The following is a 21,944-nucleotide window of genomic DNA, read 5'->3' as shown; positions in this document are numbered from 1 at the left end:
ACCTACCTCGAGGGGCGGAGCTCGTCGCTCGGCGAGGCGCGCGGCTCCGGCAAATGAAAGGAGGGCGCGGGAGCGCGCGGCGGTGGCGGTGACTTCCTCGCTCCGCGCGGCTCCACATTGTGTCGGGAGAGCGAGCAGCACGTTGTCGGCTTCTCCGCGCGGAAACTTTCACGCCGATATCGAACGGTTTTCCTTCCCTCCTTGTTCGCTGGAGGAGACAAGAACGAGCCCTTCGTTTTGTTTTCCCCTCCTGTAAGTTAGCGAGCGCAGCTTGGCGAAACAAAAACACACAAAAACGGCAGCCAACATGTCGGCCTCGGCGGCAAAAGTGAGTAAAAAGGAGCTCAACTCGAACCATGACGGAGCGGACGAAACCTCCGGTAAGCGGGGAATGGCGGCCTCCTGCTTCACCGCCATTTTCACTTTTTTTCCTCTCTTTCTCTCTCCGCGCATCATCCGCGCCGCCGCCGGGCGCGACCCTCCTCTGAACTGTTCCGTGTAACGCTCTGATTTGTTTCCCCCCCGCCGCCGGACTTTCTTTGTGGTTGACCGCGGCGGAGGCTGCCGCTGCTGCGTGTGTTCACACTCCGCCAACAGCTAGCCTAGCCTAGCTTAGCATAGCTAGCGCGTTTGTTAGCATGCCGCTGTTTGTTCCGTAGTTCACACCGGTGCTGCGAGGCCATGCTAAGCTAAGCTAGTTCACTTAGCATCTTCAAGCGTGGCCACTTGTGTCGATGGCGACCGCCCGAGTGGGTTCGTGCGATGCCGGCGGGCTCATTGCTCCGTGCGCGGTCGCTAAACCGCCACGAATCGCCCGATATGTGCCCACGTCGCCCGCTGTTGTATTTATGAAGCGGGGGAAGTTGTCCCCCCTTTCATTTGGACATTAGCCGCTAGCTGGTGTTGTTGTTGTAATGTTACCTAACGCTAGATCACGACGTTGCGTGTTTTGTTGCCCACAAAGAGGCGATTTAAAATCCACCAGCAGCCTGGTGGAACTTGATATTTTATGAATATTTACTAAGTTGGATCCGGGGCTCTCGTCTGTTGAACCGGGGGGGGGGCGTTAGCGGAGGGGGGGTCCACTCTGGCATCTGTCCTGCACAATCGGCGTCTCTCGTTATCGCGTCTCTGTGTTTGTTCGATGTCCCACATTTTTTGAAACCACGCGGCCTCGTTCGACAGCAGCCGGCAGGAAACGGCGACAGTCTGAGCCGCGAGAGCTGCAGCCATTGGCCGCTCCGCGATGCCTTAACCTCCGGGGGGAGGTGGTGTGTGGGGAGGGAGGGGGGGGCGGCTGCCATACATCCAGACAACTGCCGTTTCCTCCCGCGTACTGGCGGCGGAGTGTCCCCCCCCCCCCCCCCAGCACCAAGAACTGTCGTGAAGGAAAAACATGTCGATGGATTCAGAAAACTTAGTTGCAGGTTTAATTAAAAGCTAGAAATTTGACTTTTTTTTTAAATTGTTTTTTAAAATGTGGAAACAGGTTTATATAATAATATGAATCTCCTCAGATTAAAAAAATAAAAGTACATTCATATGTTTTTTTTCGGTCCTGGGGCAAAGTGTTGATGTTTTTATCTTGTGTAATAAGTTCTGTACATTAACACGTTTCTCTTTCTTTCTTTGTCCCACAGAGAAAGAGCAGCAAGAAGCGATTGAACACATCGACGAAGTTCAAAACGAAATTGACAGGTAATGTCGATTGTTAGGAAGTTGTCTGCGTAAGGGGCCTGAGAGTCTCTGTGCAGCAGAAAACTCAAGGGGGTGATACCGTCATGACTGATATGTAATTTTTCTTTGACCCCCCCCAGGTTGAACGAGCAAGCCAGTGAGGAGATCCTCAAAGTAGAACAGAAATACAACAAACTCCGTCAGCCATTCTTTCAGAAGAGGTCAGAACTGATCGCCAAAATCCCCAACTTCTGGGTCACCACGTTTGTCAACCATCCACAAGGTGAGTAACTCAAGATGCAGGGGGGTATTTATTGGTTTGGCCACTATGACGGATGTTTGCATGACTCTCAAACAATTTTCCCTGCAGTATCTGCCCTACTGGGGGAGGAAGATGAAGAAGCGCTTCACTACCTGAGCCGAGTGGAGGTGACAGAGTTTGAAGACATCAAATCAGGCTACAGAATAGATTTTGTAAGTATTGTGATGATTCACATGCACACAAGCCACGATGGGAGTTGTTTCTCGTGTTCTTACCTGGGTGCTTTTTTGTCTCCTAGTATTTCGATGAAAATCCGTACTTCGAAAACAAAGTCCTTTCCAAAGAGTTCCATCTGAACGAGAGCGGGGATCCATCTTCAAAGTCCACAGAAATCAAATGGAAATCGGGAAAAGTACGTTTGTCTCTTTACGTCTTTCTTACGATGATCATTGTGAATATTTACATGATCTGAGCTGACATGCTGTAAGTTACATCATCTTTTTTTTTTTAATCTCTGTGTATTTGTAGGACCTGACCAAGCGCTCCACCCAGGCACAGAACAAAGCCGGCAGGAAGAGGCAACATGAAGAGCCAGAGAGCTTCTTCACTTGGTTTACCGATCACGCCGACGCCGGTGCCGACGAGCTCGGGGAGGTCATCAAGGACGACATCTGGCCCAACCCGCTGCAGTACTACCTGGTGTGTTTATGACCAGCAGGCGACAGTGGTTTATTACAGAGCATAATAATTTTGACCTGGATGCCAATTCTCACAGTTAGCAGACATAATTGAACTGTGATATTGTTTGATTTATTTAAAAAAAAAAAATCTTGCTAAGAACTCTAGGAAAAATTATATTACATTCGTGCTGAAAGTGTTTGTTGCTCCTCCTAGGTTCCTGACATGGATGACGAAGAGGGTGAAGGCGAGGACGAAGAGGAGGACGAGGAGGGTCTGGAGGACATCGACGAGGAGGGAGATGAAGACGGAGAGGATGACGAAGACGAGGACGGAGAAGATGGAGAGGTACAGTGATACATTCAAGAAACACACATTTTTAACAGGAGATTTTAAACGCACACACACTCATACTGACTGTCTGGTATCATCTTCTTTACTCTTTCAGGATGACGAGGGAGAAGACGACTAATGAAACAAAACCCTACCCACCAGACCCTCAACCTTCTTATTCCCTGTTTGGTTTTTTCCACTCATGCTCTGGAGCAAAAGTTTATTTTTTATTTTATTTTTGTTTGTTTAAAAAATTCTTTTTTTAATTGTGCGTGCTTCATTTTCCATTCTGAAGCCTCCTCTTCTTCACCTGTTGGTGCCATGTTCTGTTCTCCTTTGACTCATCTTATGGCCAATGGCACTTTTTGCCCTGAATTGTGAGTACCATCCACAAAGTCATCTAATAAAAAAATAAAAAAAGATAAATAAAAAAAGTATTACAATAGAATCAGCACGGCATCCTGAGTAGAATTTGATGATTCACACTGAACTTCTGTTTAAAAGGTTGTGTGGTAAATTTGACTAAAGCCATGGTGTAGTGACCTAGCGCTAGCATACCTCAATATTTTTCCCCCGTATTTTTATTTTATTTTTTTTAGTTGGGACGTTGGTCCCCTTTGGAAATAAAATTGTTATTTTTTTTCCCCCTCTAATGTGGTTTAACAAGTACCAGCTCATTCCTTTGACTTGTAATGTTTAGGGGGCGGGAGGGGGGGGGTAAAGCTGGGGAGGGGGCAGAAGTTATTTGGGGAGAGTGGTTTGACATCATTTCTATGGGACTTTTTTTCTTTTTCTTTTCATTGTATTGTTTTACAGATATCCATGAGATTTGAAATGACATTTTTAATAAAGAACAAAATGGAAAAAAAAACAAGCTTGTAAATTTTGGCCCCCACTACTGCTTCATGGGTTTAAAAAAAATTAAATAAAAAAAAGAAGACACCTGTTAACTCACAGAATTTACATCTAATCACCCTTTTTCCTTTTCCGCTGGGGGGAAAAGAAACTGTTTTAAATTTGAGGTGTACAACTTGCTTTGTTACAATAATAAAACTTAACTGTGTATACATGTGTGGGAGTCGTCAAAACCAAGTGGGTGCATAAAAAAAATTATTCTGGGGGGGGGGGGTATAGCACAAAAGGCACCTGGAGGTTAACTGTACGGTCTAAAGTCCCATCAGCTCGTGAAGGATTTCGGAGTCATTAGAAGACTCGAAGCGAAGTCTTCTGTTAAAAGTCGATGAGCGATTAAAGCCAGGAAGGTTTGATCAGACTCGTCAAATGTGGATTTGGTGACGGTGTCGGGCCAGACGCTGGGCTGGAAGGCCCAACCTGCAGGAAGGAAAGGAACATTAATCAGTTATCAATTCTAAAACACATGGATCTCATCAAATGGTGCACATGTTGAGAAAAACAAAGGCCAAGTGTTTGTAACTTTTCTTTGTGGTAAAGAAATTAGAAATTAGCACTCACTCCCCAAATGATTCCAAAGGCTGATCATAAATTATGAGTGATTAAATTAGTGTTTTCTGGAGATCTTAACTTTCATTAGTGCAGAATATTAAAATAATGCTACTAAAATCCAGAATCAAACCAAGGATGTTGTGGATACAAGTCGAATATTCTTATATAACTTCAAAGATGTATAACTTTATTCTTTATTTTGGTAAACTTTTGAACAGGGCTGAGATTCAACATTATTTTCAAAAGTGAAATTATTATTTTTGATTTGATAATTTTGCTTGTTAAATGTTTTAAGACAAAAAAAATGCTACTTGTTAAATAATTAAGACTAACTCAACAAAATCTGGATTATATTGATAGATTCATGTATTTCATAAGAATTTCTGTAAAGATAAATTTGTGTGCGGACCTTAAATAATACAAATACTGGTTTTAATCTGATTGATATATTGTTTATGCCGTAGATTTAATTCCAATATTTCAGGGTTGAAATTTAGATAGTTTTTCAAAAGTTTATTATAATTATAATATAAAAATTTGAATTATTATGTCTCATCTCTTAATTCATAAACCTCAAAATAGATGTATTTATGACACCAATGAACCTTTTTTGGGGGGGGTTTGAACATTCAAAATATATATTAGTGTTCATGTGATTCCACGCGGCTCCGGGTCTGTACGCACCCAGGTGAGTCGCGCACCGGGGACAGGTGGCCACCGTCCAAGAGAACCCCGGAAACCAGGAGAAGTGTTGGTCCGCGGGCCAGTGCAGGCGGACGTCCGCCTGCCTGAACGTGATCACCTCGAACCGGTGTCCGTGCGGGTTCTGGAAGAGCTGCACGTCGACCCTGCGGCCGCCGACCAGCGTGTCGTTGCGGCCGGACAGAGCCCGGCGGCTGGGCACGGAGCGGATGTCCGCGCCGACCGCCAGCTCGTGTCCGCACGCCCTGCACAGCAGCACGGCGTCGGTGCTGGTGCCGGTGGCCGCCTCCTCGGTGGCAGCACACGCCTCACCGGGACAAACGAGCAGCATGAATAAAATGAAGTGCATTATTAATATGAATCTTTCCAGCTGCTTCGCCTGCAGCCGCGGGCTCCGTTCGCATCTCATCGCCGCCCCTCGCACACGCATGGACGGCGCTGGGCTAATGCTAGGCTAGCTTTAGCCTAGCTTAAAGCTAGCAGTCACACGCAGTTTACGCTAGCAGCTTTGTTTTTAGCTGCGGCGGTGCCTGGATTAGTGTCGTTATTTTTAATCATTTAATCATTCAATCGTTTTCATAATGTTAAACTCAATTACAGCCAGCGCAGATGTTTTTGGCAGCCATATCGTGATTGGAGAACTTGAGACGCGACTAATAACGAGTTAAAAAAACAAAAAAATAATCGAGCGTTAGCTTAGCTCGCGATTCAAGGCGGAAGTGCCGTGTAAAGAAACAGGAAGTACAGTCATATCAACCATTTCCTTCTCGTACTGGGCCGATTACAGGAACAAATCCACATACACTAGAGTTAATTATGCAGTTACTCAAGTCTAAAAAATAACTCAAACCATACTTTACTATTTATTCATAGTTTTTAGTTAGTCTGCAGATTTTTAGAGAGCACTTTATGTGGAACCCTACACTGCTGCTGGGTATGGTTCCTCATAAAGTGCTCAGTTGTTTGGAACTGGACTACACAAGGTTTATTTTTTGATTCTTCTCCATGTTGACATTAATTTTCCCACGACTCACCAGTCAGCTGCACATCCATGCTGCCAACCTCCTGTTCTACAACGTCTACAACCCAAAGGTTTTCTTCTGGATCCAGGTGTGCAGACTGGAGACTGAAGTTCACTGGACTCTAGGAGTCATCATAGACAACAATAAAAAATACTGAATTTCTAATCAGTAACATCATCATCATCATTGCTAAGTACTACAACCAAATCATCCATTATGGACCATACTCCATAACGAGTAACTTTCTTCCCTCAACAAATGCATTGGTAAGATAAAAAAAACTAAATCCATGCCAAAAACCTAATGTACGTATGTTTGACTTATTCTAACCCCTTGTTTTGTCGTTTTTATTATTATTATTATTATTATTATTATTAATAATAATGGATTTAGTTTTTTATTAATAATAATAATAATAATAACGCTTTTCCAAATGCTCAAAGACACTTATTATTTGTAGAAAATTATTTTATTTCGAGTAGTTATCTGAATCGTACGGAAGTGCACTGCATTCACTGAATAAAAAAAATTGACATCTTATCTCATAATTATAAGATCCTGATTTCGTAATTACGAAATCTCGCAATATGCGACAATATCTAGTAATTATGAGATAAGTTGTCAAATTTTTTTCATTCAGTGAATGCAGTGCGCTTCCGTAGAATCGTTTAAGGTTGATATATCATATTTCTATAAAGGTTTTACTTGCATGTTGTGAGCAATGTCTTTGTATGTATGCTTTGTGTATTCATGTACATTTAAATAAAGTTCACTGAACTCACTGCCATGTTGGCTAAAGCAGTTTGTAGACAACTTTTGCTTCATGACATGATGAATGAAGCATCATCCTGCTGGAAGTTGAGACTAGAAGATGGTTAATTGTAGCCTTAAAGGAACGAACACTAAGAAATAATTCCTGCACATTGTCACACCAGCAGCCTGGACTGTTCACTCAATAAAGTATTAACACTTGAACAATTCATTCATCTTATTTGCTCTTAGCTATACAGTTTGTATTTGGTTTAACTTATTTGTGTCATTATTTATAGACTAAAATAAGTAATTTCTGTCAAGATAGACAGTAGGATGCTGCTTGCTCATTGTTGTAGGGCTGCAACAAAAGATTGTTTTGTTTTATTACAGTATTAAGTCTTTGTTTGTTTTTCGCATAACCGTTTTGTCAATAAAATGTAAAAAAAAATAAAAAATAATAATTATATATTAAATAGTGAAAATGGCCTGGTAATGTCCGAAGTGACGTCTTCAACAGTCCAAAACCCAAATATATAATAACTTGACTGAGTCAATATAAAAATCCTCGCATTTGAAATGATGGAACAAGCGTTTATTGGCAATTATTTAATTACATTTTTTAAAAATCTATCATCAAAATAGTTTCCAAAAAAAGTTCTGCATGAAAACTATGGTTAAAGCTCCTAAATCAGGATAACGGCTCTTTCCAGTTTTCTCGACATCCCGTGAACGCAGCATTGCTCGTTCCTTTCAACGGTTGCCAGTGGCGACGCTTATCTGAAACTCTCTCCCACCAATCACAGGGCGAGACCCTGCGAACGAGCCAATCAGCGGGCTCGCCTGTCGATCCAAACAACCGTCGGTTCCGCCGCAGACAAAAGTCCAGATTTATCCCGGAAGCGTGAAACTCAGCGGGCTGATAACGAACCGTCCGGTGTTTAATACTTGTTCGCGTTAGTTGTTGTTGTTGTTCTGGATGTTCTTGTTGTTGTAACGTCTCGTCAGAATGAAAACCCGGGAGTCGCCGCCGCCGGTTCACGTCCACGTCCCGGAGACAACACCGGTTCACGTTCACATGAGGAGGAGTCCCAGCAAAACCCCACAGGTCATTATACTGGTTTATTACAGTGGGAATTACAGTTTGACAGTTTTATTATCGCTGATGTACAGTCTGCACGGATGTTCAAAGTTTAAATATCTTCAAAGTACAGTTCATGTACATTTATGTGAAATGAATCAGATCTGTAATCAGATTTAAACTGAACTGATTCGTTAGTTTTCCTCTCAGCTCCTGTAGATGGATTATTCTCTACCGGACACGACCGCAGGGTTTCACCTGCAACATAGACGTCAACATAGTCACGAATCTACCACAAGGAGACAGAACATGTCCACAAAAGAATCACAACACTACCACTTAGACACAAAATACCAGTTGAGAGTCACAAAATCACGACGAAGAGAAACAAATTGTCGATAGAGTCACAAAACTGCCATAAAGACACAAAATACTAATTTAGAGTCACAAAATAACAACACAGAGTGACACAACTACCACTAAGACACAAAATACTAGTTTAGACTCACAAAAGTACCACAAAGTGTCACAGAACTACCTGTAAGACACAAAATACCAATTTAGAGTCAAAAAATTACGTAAAAGAGACACAAAATACCAAAACAAAGTGAAACAACTACCAAAAAGTGATAGGATGTCAACATAGACTCACAAAACTACCACTAAGACACACAAAATACTAGTTTAGAGTCACAAAATGTCAATAAAGAGTCACAAAACTACCACAGACACAATGATTGGAGAGACGCACAAAACGCCCACAAAGCGATGCAGAACATGTTGCGTCGAGTCTTAACCAGTGCAGATGTTTTACTGCTCAGTAGAAAGTTGGTGTTTGTGTCACAGTCCATCCACGACAGTCACTTTTAACATAGTTTTTACAGAGTTCATAATTAAGTAGACTAAAGATGAGGAGGTTACAACGAGTCTCATGTTGAATCTGTTTCCCTTTTTGCTGCAGAACAGGACAAAAGACGTCCAGGCGAGGGGAGATGGATCGAGGCCGGGGGTCCGGTCGCCGTGGATACCTCCGGGAAGGTTTTCCTGCCGCAGAGACGTGGATGCTTACAAGTGTCAGGTCTCTGTCACACTGCAGTGTTTATCTCTCATTATTTTTGTGTGTGTTTTCTTGAGCTTGAGTTCTGTTCGTTCGTTCGTGTGTCTCACGATCAGAGAAGCCGAGCGCAGCATCAGTCAGAGAGAGATCAGCGTGGCGGAGAAGAGCAGGAAGAAGAGATGGCCGCCGTGTCCCTCAGCGTCCTGCTCCGAGAGCAAGAAGGCGTCCGCCGCTTTAAGAGGCGAGAGCCATGAAATATTAAATCTGTGCACTAATGTGTCATATTCGTCGTTTAATAGTGTTCAACTTGTTAGAATGTTTTGGAAACTTCTGATTTAATCTTTAACAATGTATTTGATCTAATGATATTAACTAGCAGCTGAAGCTACACATGAATACATGTAGTGGGAGCATTTCCATCTGAAATACAGTGATATAGAATAAAAAGATATTTATAGAAATAGAAGTTATCATGTGAGGTATAAGTACCTTCAAGTTGTACGTCGTACTGTACTTGAGCAATGTACTTAGTTACTTGAATACTTACTCCGATGACAAATGTGTCCAATGCGATGACACACTGGTTCTTTTCCTGCAGGTCAGATTCTCGGGGTCAACGCACAGACACAGACGTTCTCCTGAGGACGCTCGTCGAAGCAGAAATCGACGGCGTGGCAGTAGCCAATCAGCTGACGGCGCTGAAGGAAACCGTCGACAGCCTCACCAAGGTTTCATCTGACTCCTTAACGATCAGGTGCACGGAGGAGAGATGTATATGGTCGTGTTTTTATTCATCTGTTTATTCTGTTAGGACAAGCGCCTGTCGAAGCTGCACGCCGCCTCGGTGGGACGTCAGCAGGAGTTGCTGGTGGAGAAGATGGAGATGTTTGATCACACGAACCAGAGTCTTCGGGAGCTGCTCAGGGAGTGGAGCGAACACGAGGTGCGGGAGGTTCACTCGTCACATCCTAAGACTTCAAACTGACACTTTCTGTTCAAAATAAACATAAGTTCCACCACAAACAAGCTGCTGCTCGTGTGTTCGTCTCCGCAGAGAGACTCCCTGGTGTGGTCGGAGCAGAGAGACGCCCTGAAGAAGAGATTGGACCACAGCGAAACTGAGAACATTGTGAGCGCGACGCACGATCATCTCTTCGTTCAACACGTTCACCTGCCGACAGCTTATCAGCTGCTTCTTCTCTCTCTCACAGCGACTTTTGGCCAAATTCACCAACAAGGAGAAAGAGGCGTCCAAGCTCGCCGAGCACTTGGACTTTGAGAAGGTGAAGAATCATAACTGGCGCTGTCGTAAAAGGGTCGTTGTCTTAATCCACAGGTCGTCCACTGATAGAAACTCTGCTTCCCTCTGTCGCGGCAGGACAACGCCAAGACGACGGAGGAGCTCTCGAGAATCCTGGAGTCGACGCGCGACCACCTGGAGTCTCAGCTGGACCGTGCGGAGGCAGAGAAGGCTCGACTGGCTGCTCAGATTCAGGTCTGCGAGCGTAGAATACAACACTTTGGTTTAAAATTTGTGTCCACCAAACATCTGACGCCTCACCCAAGATTTTATAAGTAATAAGTAACTGACTTTTCTGTCTCCCCTGGTTAAAATGCAGGTAAAAAGTATTCAGCTGCTGAATTTTAAAGCATCCAACACCAACATCTTTGTCCAGACGCCGCAATGTTTTAGATTATTCAGAAAAACAGGACCACACTAATGGAATGTGCCTCCCCCTTTCACGTTTGTGCGGGGCAGAGGATGCAGCAGAGCCAGGAGCAGCAGCACGACGAGCTCCGGGCTCTGCAGGACGAGCTGCAGACTCAGAGGCAGCAGCGGTGGCGGGACAACGGCGTCCAGGAGGAGGCGCAGACTGAGAGCCAGCGGCGGGGCGATGACGACGGCGATGACAACAAGGAGGAGACGCAGAGTCAGAGGCAGCAGCAGCGGGACGATGACGGCGACCAGGACGATGACGGCGACCAGGACGAGATGCAGGGGAGGCGAGACCGGGAAGCTCTGGCTCTGCTGACCCAGCAGGCCGAGCGAGCCGAGGAGTCGGCCAGAGAGCTCGCAGGGAAACTCCAGGAGAAGGTCAGTGGTTGGTGCCGCCGGATAACTGTGTCTACGATTTCACAAGTACACAGCAGTAACATGTAACATGTCAGAGGCTGCTCGTCATTGTCTTAGAATCTATAATCCATTTGAAAAATGACAGAAGATTCAAATATTGCTTCTTTTTTTCTTTTCGTCTTCTTCTTTTTTCAAGGAAACTTCATTATTTTACCTCGATAACCCCAAATCATGTTTTCTAGTTCAGGCCCCAGGCCTCTGTTGCGCTAGGGTTATTTGAAAAAAAAAAATGAAACCATTAACGAATACATGTTCTGTGTTTGTAGGAAACCCAGTTGGCTCAGGCTCTGTCCACATCCAGCGACTGGTGCGTCCGACACTCTGAAGAGGCCGCGGCCAAACAAAAGCTGGAAGAGGAAACATCAGCTCTCAAACTGTGAGTTCACTCAGGCAAACTCATTTAATCCAGGTTGTGTTGTATTGTATTGTGTTATATTTTTTTCTACATCTGCCTACATCCTACACCTGCCTTCATTCTACATCTGCCTACCTTATACATCTGACTACCTCGTACACACATCCCCGTCTCTGTCTCGCAGCCAGGTGACTGAGCTGAACTCTCGACTTCAGTCGGCGGAGGAGAGGAGCCGGGCGGAGAGGGAGGAGCTCCGGGATCAGCTCCATCAGCTCAGCGCTGAAACGGCCTCCACCGAGCTGCACAACCAGAGACTCAAGGTGGATCTGGGATTCATATCAGTCCTCATAAATCTGTTTTCCCTCATTCATTAAAATTCACAAGCACCTGAAGGAAAAATGTATAATTAATCCTAAACCTGCATCGTGTCCAGGCGGAGTTGATGTCGTCCGAGGAGAAACTCCGGGGGCTTCAGTCCGAGGCCCGTCACCTGAAGGCGTCGATCAAAAAGTACGAAAGCCTGGTGGAGAAATACAAGAAGAAGGTAGAGTCGGACTCTCTCACAACACTTTACTTCCTAAAACTGCAGAGAGAACTAACGGGAAAACCTGGCAAAAAAACATCTGCAGCATTCATGTGCATTTATGAATAACGGGAATCTTTTGACTGGAAGTTTGTTCAGCAATAGAAAAACATCAGCATGTGATAACTCTGGACTTGTGTCCTTTGAAAACAAATGTTTAAAGAAAGGTTTCTTTGCCTCATATTTGCATATTCGACAGCGATTGATTTCCTGTATTCGTGACGTACCAAATCTAGCTTGAACAGGATTTGTTTGAATTTCAAATTGCAGAGAAGTGAAACATAGAAATCTCCTCCTCCAGGAGAGGAATGTGAGAACACCAGATACAAGTCGCTGTAGTCAATGTCAGGCATGTCAGAGGACAGGAACAGAAGAACAACACTTTTTTGAGTGGAGGGAGACTTTAAAATAGGCTTTAAAGGGTTAGTTCACTGAAATCACGGTGAACAAATGTGACCTCCGCCACGGACAGAGAGATACCTGGTGGTGTTGTGGTGTGCAGGTCCAGCAGGCTCGTCTGGAGGCGGAGGACCACTGCCTGAAGCTGGAGGCGACGCAGAAGGAGACGCGGGAGGCGGCGGCGGGCGCAGAGCGGGAGAAGGAGCAGGTGAGGAGGGAGCTGCTGGGCCGACTGCGGGAGCTCGAGACGCTGCCCGAGCGACTGAGGCTGAGCGAGCAGCAGCTGCGGGACGCCCAGCGGGAGGCCGACGCCCACGAGAGGAGGAACCTGGAGCACGGCGCCGCCCTCGCCGAAGTCAGACACATGGTACGGAGCAGCCTGAGGTGCCATCGCCTTTTCCTCCCTACTATCCTTTGACCACAATGGAAAACGCCATGAGGTCAAGGAAAGGTGAAAAGGAGGATTCATAGGACTTGGGAAAAGAGAATCGGACTCCACTTCCGGTCACGTCTGACCTCGCCGTGTGGCTTGTTTTTCCTCGGCAGGTGGAGCAGCAAGGCGCTCAGCTGGAGATGTTCCAGCAGAGGAACGTGCTGCTGCAGGAGGAAAACAACGTTCTCACAGAGAAACTCCTCAACGTAGAAAGGCACTGACACAAAAAACTAAACACACACATTTCTCTGATTATATGTCACTTGATTGGAGACGGAGCTAAAATCTGTGTTTGTTTTTTTGTTGCAGGAGGCTGGACGACGCGCGGGCAGAGAACCAGGACATGTCTCAGGCTCTGGCCTCGGAGGAAGCCGGCGTCCGCAGCGTTCAGCAGCAGCTGGAGGAGAAGACGCTGGAGTGCAGCGTCCTGTCACGACAGCTGCAGCAGACGCTGGATGACGCACAGAGACAGGTCAGGCACCAGGAAGTCCACGGGACAAAACATCACAACTTTAACTTCATATTCAAACTTATAGAGTCACGTAACGTCCGCCGAGAAACGATGTGTAACAGAAAGTTTGGATCTACAAACGGGTGCTGTGGATTTCAAGTCTGTTTATATAACTTTACTATATAACTCCATTAATATACCAACTCACATCGGTCAGGCTGGGATTTTTGGGGGAAAATGTCACTTCTTTTTCCCATTCTGAGGGTTTTCTTGTACATGATAATAATCCATTCAGGAAAACCTGTTTGCTCTGTCGTCCGCAGGTTGACGACAACATGCAGAAGGTTTTGGCCAAAGAGCGAGTGTCCCAGTCCAAAGCGTTGGACCTGCAGAGCCAACTGAGCCGAGCCACGACCGAGCTGAGTCAGCTGCAGAGAAGCAAAGCAGAGGTACGGCATCATGAACAGTTCTCAATGGGATGAAGAAGTGCTGTGGACATATATATTATTTTTTTCTTCTCTCCACCAGATGGAGCGTCGCTTCCAGGGTCAGCTGCAGAACATGAAGGACCGACTGGAGCAGTCGGACTCGACGAACAGAACTCTGCAGAACTACGTTCACTTTCTCAAAACCTCGTACGGGAACGTGTTTGGTGAATCTTTGCTCGAAAGCTGACCTCAAACGTCACCAACCTCACTGCAATAAATTACGTTCGTTGAGTATCTACTTATATTTATCATATCTATGGAATTAATAAAGCTGTCTATTAACGGAAAATTTAAAAAGTGGGCGTGGTCTCTGTTGCGCTCAATATCTGCTGCGCTTTTGTCACGGTACCCCCAAAAATACTCTTTTGTCCCATTCAGGATCCCGTAGAATGATGACGCTGGTTTTGACCAGTGATCTGATTGGTCAGTAGCTGGTGACCAGTGACTGACTTTGATCTCAGGTTATAGCCATTCAGCATGAGTTACCATGGTGACGTAGCCCGGTAACAAAGAGAACCAGAACCAGCTTCCTACGACGGAAAAGTTACTTCGTTAACCGAAACTCTGCAGCTCGTGCGCCTTCTCTTCTTCTTCTTCTTCTATTGTTTGATGGCGGTTGGCAAACAACGAAATGGTGCGTCACTGGTATGGAGTGTGAATCAAAATCACCAAAAAACAATACAAAATAAAAGTAAAACGTACAATATGATTAGATTCTCCCTCACACCTTTATTTCCCCGAGGTTCTGTATTAAATGACTGTAACATTCATTCTGTGAATCTGGCTGTAGAATCTCCACAATATTCAGTTTCATCTTGATCCTTCTGAGGTTCTGACTGAGTCTTGTTCTGTACTATGATGTGTTCTATAGTTTCCTCTTGTCCGCAATTGTCACAGTTTCCTGAGTTATGTTTTCTGATTTTGATTAGCGCACTATGAAGTTCGGTATGTCCAAATCTGAGTCTTGTTATGATTGTCTCCTCTTTTCTACTTCTTCTTGTACTTCTCATCTCTCGCACTTTCTTTTGCATCTTCTCTGTCTCCCTTTCCTTCTCTCACTGTTTTTTGCCAAAGACTTCTCAATTTCTGTTTCATCATTCCCCTGATGTCTCTTGTGCTAATGTTCAACTGTGATGTCAATTTGTCTATTCCTGGTCGCCGGCTTTGCAATTTTGTCTTCTACCTAATTTTCTATTACACCCAAATGTGATGGAACCCAAAAGCTTGTGCGCCTTCTTCTTCTCTGGTTTATGACGGATCGCAAACCAACGTTTTAAGCCCTGAATCTTTGAGAAAACTCAAAAGCGCCCTACAGCACTCCCTAGTTTTCTCACTCATCCCTAAGATCCCTTCCAAATCCCATCCCCGTTCTGATTCATAAATCTTACCACGCAAGATGTTTCCTCTCCAAATTATATTTGCCCCACCTCATAATTACATGTTCAACCTTTTCAACTACATTACACACATCACATTTATCTGACATGCACTTATTCATTAAATACGAATTCTGTGTCCAAAATTGATTCACGTTAATTGATTTCTGTTGGCTGTAATAGTGTCTGTGGCCCACTTCTTCTGCCATGAACCCCTGACTGCTTCTTTGATTAAAGATTTGGCCTCACCAAAAGGGTATACTTTCATTATTTCATTATCATTTACTTTTAACGCTCTCTTTGGCAATCTCATCTGCTTTTTATCGTTTCCCTCCACTCCACAATGAGCAGGAGCCCAACAACAAAACTGTACATCAATTTGATGTCTTTGTATTCTCTTAATATTAATATAACCGTATTATTGTTGGAATGCTGATTTTAATTGTGTGATTTATATGTTTTTGTGAAAGCACTTCGTGAAGCTGCTTCTAAAAGGTGCTGTATAAATAAAATTATGATTATGATCTCATTGTTTGGCGCATTTTTTAAAACCAGCAGTCACGTGGGTGGGTGGGTCACTCGTTTGACGTCACCGCTCACGTGACGTCGAGAGAACCAATCAAAGGGCCGAGACGTCGACTCTTTTTTTTGTTTTTTTCCCACGCGCCTCCGCGGATGTCACCGGCGGACGAGCTGCAGCACCGGACGGTTGGAAGTTGTTCCTTCCATCACCCCAACAAGTCGCTCACGATGCCCGCCGACAGTCTGCGATGGGACACGCTGGACGCCTTGAAACATTCGCCCAAGGGAAAAATCAAGTTCGACCCGTTCTGGTCGGACAGAGGCGAGGTGAGCTAGCGGCGCCGCTAACTCGGACGCTAGCTAGCTAGCAAGCTAGCCAACGGCTAGTTGACGCGAGCTAGCTAGCTAGCGGCTAATTCACTTATAACTATTAGATTGTCATTTATAAACATGGCGGCCAACAATTATAGCTCAACCGGGACGAACCATCGACACTCATTTGTTGACGTGCAGTGTTGTTGTCAGTGACGAGCTCTATTAATAGACACTCAGTTAATCGATCAGTGATCGACCACTAAACTAATCGATAATCGATTAATCGGTAGTTTTGATGGAGGAAAAATCAAAATTTTCTGATTTCGGCCTCTTCCATGAGAATATGTTCTGGTTTCTTTGCTCCTCTGTGACAGTGAACTGAATATCTTTGGTGTGTGGACGAAATAAAACATCATCTTGGTGGTTTTGTGAAACACGATCAACATTTTTCACAAGTTCTTATGAACCAAACAACGAATCGATTAATAGAGAATGATCGACAGATTAAATAGGAGAAATTAAGATTAAAACCACAACTGCAAACCTGCAGAGTCCTGTCATGAGTGAACAATGAAAACAGTTCATCAAAAATCAGTAATGGAAGTAAAACACAAACAAACAATAGTTTACAAATCAGAACATTTTTGTCATTCTTTTTCTTAATCATCAGGGTCCCCTGTCTATTAGTGTCAAAAATATATATGGAAACTGACGTTGATACAATAATCGTGATTATATTTGTTTGTGATACAAACACTTTTGGTGACACGAACATATTTGAGACGTGTCGTGGTCGAAACGTCAGTGGTGATAAAATCATCAGGCTAATTTCAGTCAAATAAAAATGAAATCTGAAACAGTTCTGTCACGATAACTACTTATTTTTTAGTTGCACGATATAAAGAAATTGTAGGGATAAAGGATATGATAGTCATCACGTGAGCTCGCGGTATATTGGTCGTTGCTCGTGTGAGTTCGACACGATTTGTGTCGCTGAGAGAAATTTTATCCGAAATTTAAGCCTCAGACAAAACAAGCAATTTGAAAACATGCCTTTATAAAAATACAAAGAATAACGTAATCAACCATCGTGACGGGCCTGGTCTGAAATGCTCTTGTTTGATATCAACGTGTGTGTTGTCTTTGTTCCTGCAGGACATCATGGCGGGATGTAAAGAGGCCGTCAGCTTGTCGGCGAACTCCGGCATCGTGTTGGAGCGACTCGACTCGTCGCCTCTGCTCAAGTTCTGCTTCCTGGGCTCCAGCTCCGGACACTCCAGCCCCGGCCTGTCGGAGGAGATCCCAGCATCCGGTTCCTCCAGGGGGTCGCTCCCCGACGTCGGCGCTAAGCTCAACGCGCTCTCTGCGGCCGTCGACCACGAGCAGGCAAGTCAAGACACTACCTCAATATCAATATTTTTTATATTTAGTGTAACTCGTGCCTCTTTAAACTGAATTCTGTCTCCTCCTCACAGAACGTCAGCCGTTTCCTGCTGCAGTCTTTTCGCAATGAGGCGAAAGACGACGAGGCGGACGTCAGCAAGGTTTCCAGTCCGGCGTCGCTTCCTTCAATCTCCCTGCTGTCGCCAAAATCCATGGAGACGGCCGGCCGCATCATCAAGTGCGAGGAGGAGCATAGGAGAAAGGCCAAGGTCAATAGTTTTTCTTGTGATTCGTCCACTTGACATCCCATGAGATAAGTCCCATAAGTAACCACATGACGTGTGTCTCAGGTGGCGCTGCGAGTGCGTCAGGAGATGCAGGAAAAGAGGCTGGCGGAGGTGGCGGGCTCAGAGTCGGAGCAGCTGAAACGCTTCGAGGAGTTCATGGAGCTGAAGCAGAGGCAGGAGTTCCAGAGCATCAGGGACATGATGGACAGAGAGTGAGTGTCAATGGCAAATGTGATGATGATTTCATTTTTATATCTGACATGTCACAAACACGTCTGGTTTTCATTCTCTCTGCGCTGCAGAACTAAAGAGAGCATCGGGCGACAGGAGAAGCTGAAGGAAGAGCAGCGGCACCGAATGAAGGTACGATCCTCATGACAGGAAGAGAATATGATGGTGTCTGTCCGAACAGACAAAATCAAAGGTCAGGCCTTGTACTTCACAAATGAATTCTCCCTCCGCCCGTCAGATCCTGAACCTGCGGATGAGGGAGGCGGAGCAGCAGCGCCTTAGGGAGGCCGAGCTGGAGCGCCAGCGGCAGGCGGACGGCCGAGAGCGGCTGCGCAACCTCAACACCATCCAGGAGGAGGTGCTGCAGCTCAACCAGCTGCTGGAGCCGTCCAGTCAGAACAACACGGACCTGCCCCCGGCCAGCCTCAGCTCCTACAGTGTCCGCGGCAACCAGCTGTGCTCCCAGGTGTCAGAGGTGGTGCGGAAGACGACCGAGGTCAGTTTTTATTCCCGGCTCCTTCCTACACCGACGGAGGAAAACGTCTGGAGAGAGACGGGAAATGATTGTAGTTGTTGTTTTCTCTCCAGGGAGCGTTTCCCAGCGTGGACGACATGACTGTGGCCGAGCGAGCCCTCCACGAGATGCGGGCGCTGATCCGGCTGATGCAGGAGGAAGTGGCCGACGTCCAGGAGAACAGGAAGAGGAGAGAGCAGGACGAGGAGGAGGCGCTTCGGAGGCAAGCGGAGCTGCAGGTGCAGCAGGAGGCGCAGAAGAAGGCAGCGCAGTCGGCCAAAGAGAAGGCTCAGAGGAAAGGTGAGAGGGACAATTGACATACATTATTATTATTATTATTATTATAATTATTATGGATATTGTCACATGAATCGTCGTCTTCCCTCAGGGCTGCAGAACAGCGCTGAAGACAGCACGTTGAAGTGGTTCAGGGATCTGCAGGACACGGCCACTCAGTGCGCTCAGGCGTTCGGACAACTCAACTCCGCCAAAGACGTCCAGGTGAGTTTGTCGTCTCCGCACGGACGTTTGTTCTATAGTGTAGAGATTACCCAGCAGCCTCTGGGACACTCGTGACAAGAGCAGAAACTGTGAACAGACATTTTCTTTTTTCTCCTCTTCCAACGCAGACAAAGAAGCTGAAACTGGAGCTGCAGAAAGCGGCGACGCTCCCTGTCAACCAGATCGCCTGCAACTCCGGGTCGCAGCTGCGGGAAATCTTCGACAAGATCGACAAGCTGCTGTCGGGCCGGGCGGTGGTGTCGGGCGGGAAGTCCGTGTCCACCTCACAGCATCCGCAGGGCCTGGAGTTTGTCAGCTACAAACTGGCCGAGAAGTTCGTGGTGAGTGGGAAGAAGTCATTAAAGGTTAAAAATCACATGTTGTACAGTTGGTCACGTTCACAACCTGTTCACACGCCGTTTGACTCTTCCCGACAGATGCAAGGGGAGGAGTCTCACCACGAAGCGGCCTTCCCCATCGCCGTGGTGGCTTCTGGCGTGTGGGAGCTGCACCCAAAGGTGGGAGATCTCCTCCTTGCCCACCTGCACAGGAAGTGTCCGTACGCCGTCCCGCATTACCCTCCGATGAAGGACGGTACAACTGTGGAGGAATATCAGAAGTGAGCGACTCAGAAACGTCCCATCACACATACTTCCTCTCACCTGATCACGGACAGATTTGCCTCATGTTGTGATTTTTATTTTGTCTCCACTTTCCTCAGGATCCTCGGTTACCGTGTCAACGAGTCCGGGGTGGAAGATCAGGACAACTTCCTGAAGAGGATGTCGGGGATGATCCGTCTGTACGCTGCCTTGATCCAGCTGAGGTGGCCCTACGGCTCCAAGCAGGGGGTAAGAACCGTCCAGAGCAGGGGGTAAAAACTATCTGGATCAGGGGGTGAAAATGGTCCAGAGCAGGGGGTAAGAACAGAATGAACTCATCTCATTGCATGTTGTGTAGATTTCCAACACGTGATGTTTGTCTGTCGCAGTCGTCTCCTCACGGTCTGAACCACGGTTGGCGCTGGTTGTCTCAGATGCTCAACATGGAGCCGCTTGCTGACATCACGGCGACGGTGCTGTTTGACTTTCTGGAGGTGAGTCACACTTCGTCATCATCTTCTTCTTTTTCTTCTTCACCACACTGCAGCGTCATGTCTGAAGGATTCTTTTCTTCCAGGTTTGTGGAAACGCTCTGATGAAACAGTATCAGTGTCAGTTCTGGAAAATCATCCTGCTGCTCAAAGATGAATATTTACCCAGGTACTGTACATGTACATCACATCTCCCACTGTGAAAGCTACAGGTTTCAAACTTGACATATTTTTCGATGTTTAGCTCATTTTCTTCACATCGTAGATATAAACTGTTTAAAAATATGTTTATATGTAAAAAAAAAAAAAAAAGAAGAAGAAAATGTTCAATCTAATTCTAAAAGTTAAATCTGAATATAAACCGGTCGCTGAGTGTAAAGATAAATATTTTGAAAATATGCAAATCAGGTGGGTTACACCACTGATTTTGGTACAGAAGGTCAGGGGTTTGATTCCAGGTGGAATTCCAGTGTTGGCCCTGAGGCAAACAAAATGTTCCCTCCAATCAGAAGAAGAGATCTCTTAGGCCTTTGAGGCAGGTGTGCAGGCTGAAGGTCACACACTGGAACGACCTGGCATCAAACCCTCGACCTTCTGTACCAAAGTCAGCGGTGTAACCCGCTCAGGTCTCCGTACGTCTTGGCAGCGTCTCCACAGGTGTAAACTCTTCTCTCTCTGTCGTGCGTCTCCAGGATCGAGGCGGTGACCAGCGTGGAACAGATGGGATCGGTCAGTCGACTCAAACAGTTCCTGGAGGTGAGACGCTGGTCTAGATATAGATCAGATAGAAGCTGCGGCTTCAGAGAATCACTTTGTGTTTTCCTGTGAACAAAGTTAAGCTCAGACTTTGTCTCCTCCTCCTTCACGCAGACGTCGCTGCAGCGCCGGACCATCAACCCGCCCAAAGGTCAACTGAGCTCCAACTTCTGGAGGTCGTGAGGGACGAGGAGCTCGACCCTGATGGATCTTTGGAGGCCGATGGCAATATTGAGATCGGTTGGGTTCTAGTTCAGGGCAGAACAAAGTCAGAGAGGGAGGAAACTCCGCTGAGGCCCGGAGGAAAGGTGGAAGCTGCCGAGAATACGCTGGTCACGTGTTAAACTTTGAAGCTTCTGTGTGTCTGCTTCTGTTTACTGGACGACTCAAAGAGCCAATCAGGAGGTGGCTGACGGAGGATGACGACTACTCTTTCAAACTACTTAACGGCGACATGCTTGTGTTCAGGGAAACTCTAATGGAGGAAGGCGGCGTCTCGCCAACGCATCCGTCCTCCGGACACCTGAGCGTCCTCGTCCACACGTGTCTGTAGCGTTCCTACGTCTCACAGCTTCAGGTTAAACTTATTGATTCAAGTGTGTGCAGCACTTTTTTTTGCTTTCGTGATCAAGGAAATGCTACAATAATGTTTAACTTCTCCAGTTTCCAAGATCATACAGTTCAGTTGTTTCATAAATTTTTGTGTGTGGCTGCCTTATCGTGCTCATGAACTGTCACTTAACGACCATTACAACTCGACAGTCGCTGTTCAAATCAACAAAGTGAATTGATTGATTTGAATATTTATTTCCTTTTTTTTTAATGTATCCACCGTGTGGAGACGTAGTTTTTTACCGTATTGACAAACCGTTTGTTTAGATCATTGCGACTCCAGTGAAATGTGAGGGGGTAAAAAGTAAAATTCACTGATTAGTTTTGTTCCTGAGAAGCTTTGTGATCAACTTGTTTGCTCGTCTCTGAACCAGACGTCGTCTGAAATAAAAAACTCATTGTCACTTTAATGGATGTTTTGTGTTAATGTTTTTTTAATCCTCCATAGAAATGAACACTTTTTTAGAATGAGAAATAAAATCTTT

The 21,944-nt window shown here is 45.6% G+C and overlaps 4 protein-coding genes across 4 annotated transcripts; 3 read left to right on the top strand and 1 right to left on the bottom strand.

Annotated features, from left to right (window-relative positions):
* The first annotated feature begins 120 nt into the window (after positions 1–120).
* seta (SET nuclear proto-oncogene a) lies at positions 121–4,015 on the top strand. Its single transcript, XM_035639235.2, has 8 exons — positions 121–380; positions 1,641–1,698; positions 1,818–1,960; positions 2,048–2,151; positions 2,238–2,351; positions 2,468–2,638; positions 2,834–2,965; positions 3,066–4,015. The coding sequence occupies exons 1-8, from the start codon at positions 308–310 to the stop codon at positions 3,087–3,089; spliced, it is 819 nt and encodes a 272-aa protein (XP_035495128.1). The 5' UTR covers positions 121–307; the 3' UTR covers positions 3,090–4,015.
* si:ch211-51h9.7 (uncharacterized protein LOC558400 homolog) lies at positions 3,779–5,906 on the bottom strand. Its single transcript, XM_035639238.2, has 2 exons — positions 5,099–5,906; positions 3,779–4,282 (listed from the first exon to the last, which is right to left on the bottom strand). Exons 1-2 carry the CDS (start codon positions 5,544–5,546, stop codon positions 4,128–4,130), a joined length of 603 nt encoding a protein of 200 aa, XP_035495131.1. The 5' UTR covers positions 5,547–5,906; the 3' UTR covers positions 3,779–4,127.
* A 1,834-nt stretch (positions 5,907–7,740) lies between these two features.
* LOC118314366 (outer dense fiber protein 2-like) lies at positions 7,741–15,769 on the top strand. Its single transcript, XM_035640771.2, has 17 exons — positions 7,741–7,996; positions 8,931–9,047; positions 9,143–9,267; positions 9,625–9,754; positions 9,838–9,969; positions 10,081–10,155; positions 10,238–10,309; positions 10,405–10,521; positions 10,786–11,121; positions 11,427–11,536; positions 11,700–11,835; positions 11,949–12,059; positions 12,601–12,864; positions 13,044–13,144; positions 13,240–13,402; positions 13,705–13,830; positions 13,910–15,769. Exons 1-17 carry the CDS (start codon positions 7,898–7,900, stop codon positions 14,054–14,056), a joined length of 2,361 nt encoding a protein of 786 aa, XP_035496664.2. The 5' UTR covers positions 7,741–7,897; the 3' UTR covers positions 14,057–15,769.
* A 125-nt stretch (positions 15,770–15,894) lies between these two features.
* On the top strand, positions 15,895–21,869 carry gle1 (GLE1 RNA export mediator). Its single transcript, XM_035641203.2, has 15 exons — positions 15,895–16,094; positions 17,238–17,468; positions 17,558–17,734; positions 17,816–17,964; positions 18,055–18,115; positions 18,222–18,479; positions 18,572–18,797; positions 18,886–18,998; positions 19,127–19,339; positions 19,436–19,617; positions 19,720–19,849; positions 19,990–20,094; positions 20,178–20,260; positions 20,784–20,847; positions 20,962–21,869. Exons 1-15 carry the CDS (start codon positions 15,921–15,923, stop codon positions 21,028–21,030), a joined length of 2,235 nt encoding a protein of 744 aa, XP_035497096.2. The 5' UTR covers positions 15,895–15,920; the 3' UTR covers positions 21,031–21,869.
* The last annotated feature ends 75 nt before the right edge of the window (positions 21,870–21,944 follow it).

The sequence above is a fragment of the Scophthalmus maximus genome, chromosome 19, assembly GCF_022379125.1.
Source record: "Scophthalmus maximus strain ysfricsl-2021 chromosome 19, ASM2237912v1, whole genome shotgun sequence".
In the NCBI taxonomy this organism is placed as follows: Eukaryota; Metazoa; Chordata; class Actinopteri; order Pleuronectiformes; family Scophthalmidae; genus Scophthalmus; species Scophthalmus maximus.
Note: the sequence above shows the minus strand (reverse complement) of the source record. Positions and strands in the feature narration are given on the sequence as shown.

Excerpts from the sequence above, each read along its gene's own strand:
- seta (XM_035639235.2), top strand. The coding sequence starts at position 308 with ATGTCGGCCTCGGCGGCAAAAGTGAGTAAAAAGGAGCTCAACTCGAAC. Across the intron at positions 2,639-2,833 it reads ACCCGCTGCAGTACTACCTG|GTTCCTGACATGGATGACGA; the intron begins GTGTGTTTATGA and ends TGCTCCTCCTAG. Across the intron at positions 2,966-3,065 it reads AGGACGGAGAAGATGGAGAG|GATGACGAGGGAGAAGACGA; the intron begins GTACAGTGATAC and ends TTACTCTTTCAG.
- LOC118314366 (XM_035640771.2), top strand. The coding sequence starts at position 7,898 with ATGAAAACCCGGGAGTCGCCGCCGCCGGTTCACGTCCACGTCCCGGAG. Across the intron at positions 9,755-9,837 it reads CCGTCGACAGCCTCACCAAG|GACAAGCGCCTGTCGAAGCT; the intron begins GTTTCATCTGAC and ends TTATTCTGTTAG. Across the intron at positions 10,310-10,404 it reads AGCACTTGGACTTTGAGAAG|GACAACGCCAAGACGACGGA; the intron begins GTGAAGAATCAT and ends CTGTCGCGGCAG.
- gle1 (XM_035641203.2), top strand. The coding sequence starts at position 15,921 with ATGTCACCGGCGGACGAGCTGCAGCACCGGACGGTTGGAAGTTGTTCC. Across the intron at positions 16,095-17,237 it reads TCTGGTCGGACAGAGGCGAG|GACATCATGGCGGGATGTAA; the intron begins GTGAGCTAGCGG and ends TTGTTCCTGCAG. Across the intron at positions 18,480-18,571 it reads TGGTGCGGAAGACGACCGAG|GGAGCGTTTCCCAGCGTGGA; the intron begins GTCAGTTTTTAT and ends TTTTCTCTCCAG.
- si:ch211-51h9.7 (XM_035639238.2), bottom strand. The coding sequence starts at position 5,546 with ATGCGTGTGCGAGGGGCGGCGATGAGATGCGAACGGAGCCCGCGGCTG. Across the intron at positions 4,283-5,098 it reads CCGGTGCGCGACTCACCTGG|GTTGGGCCTTCCAGCCCAGC; the intron begins GTGCGTACAGAC and ends TCCTTCCTGCAG.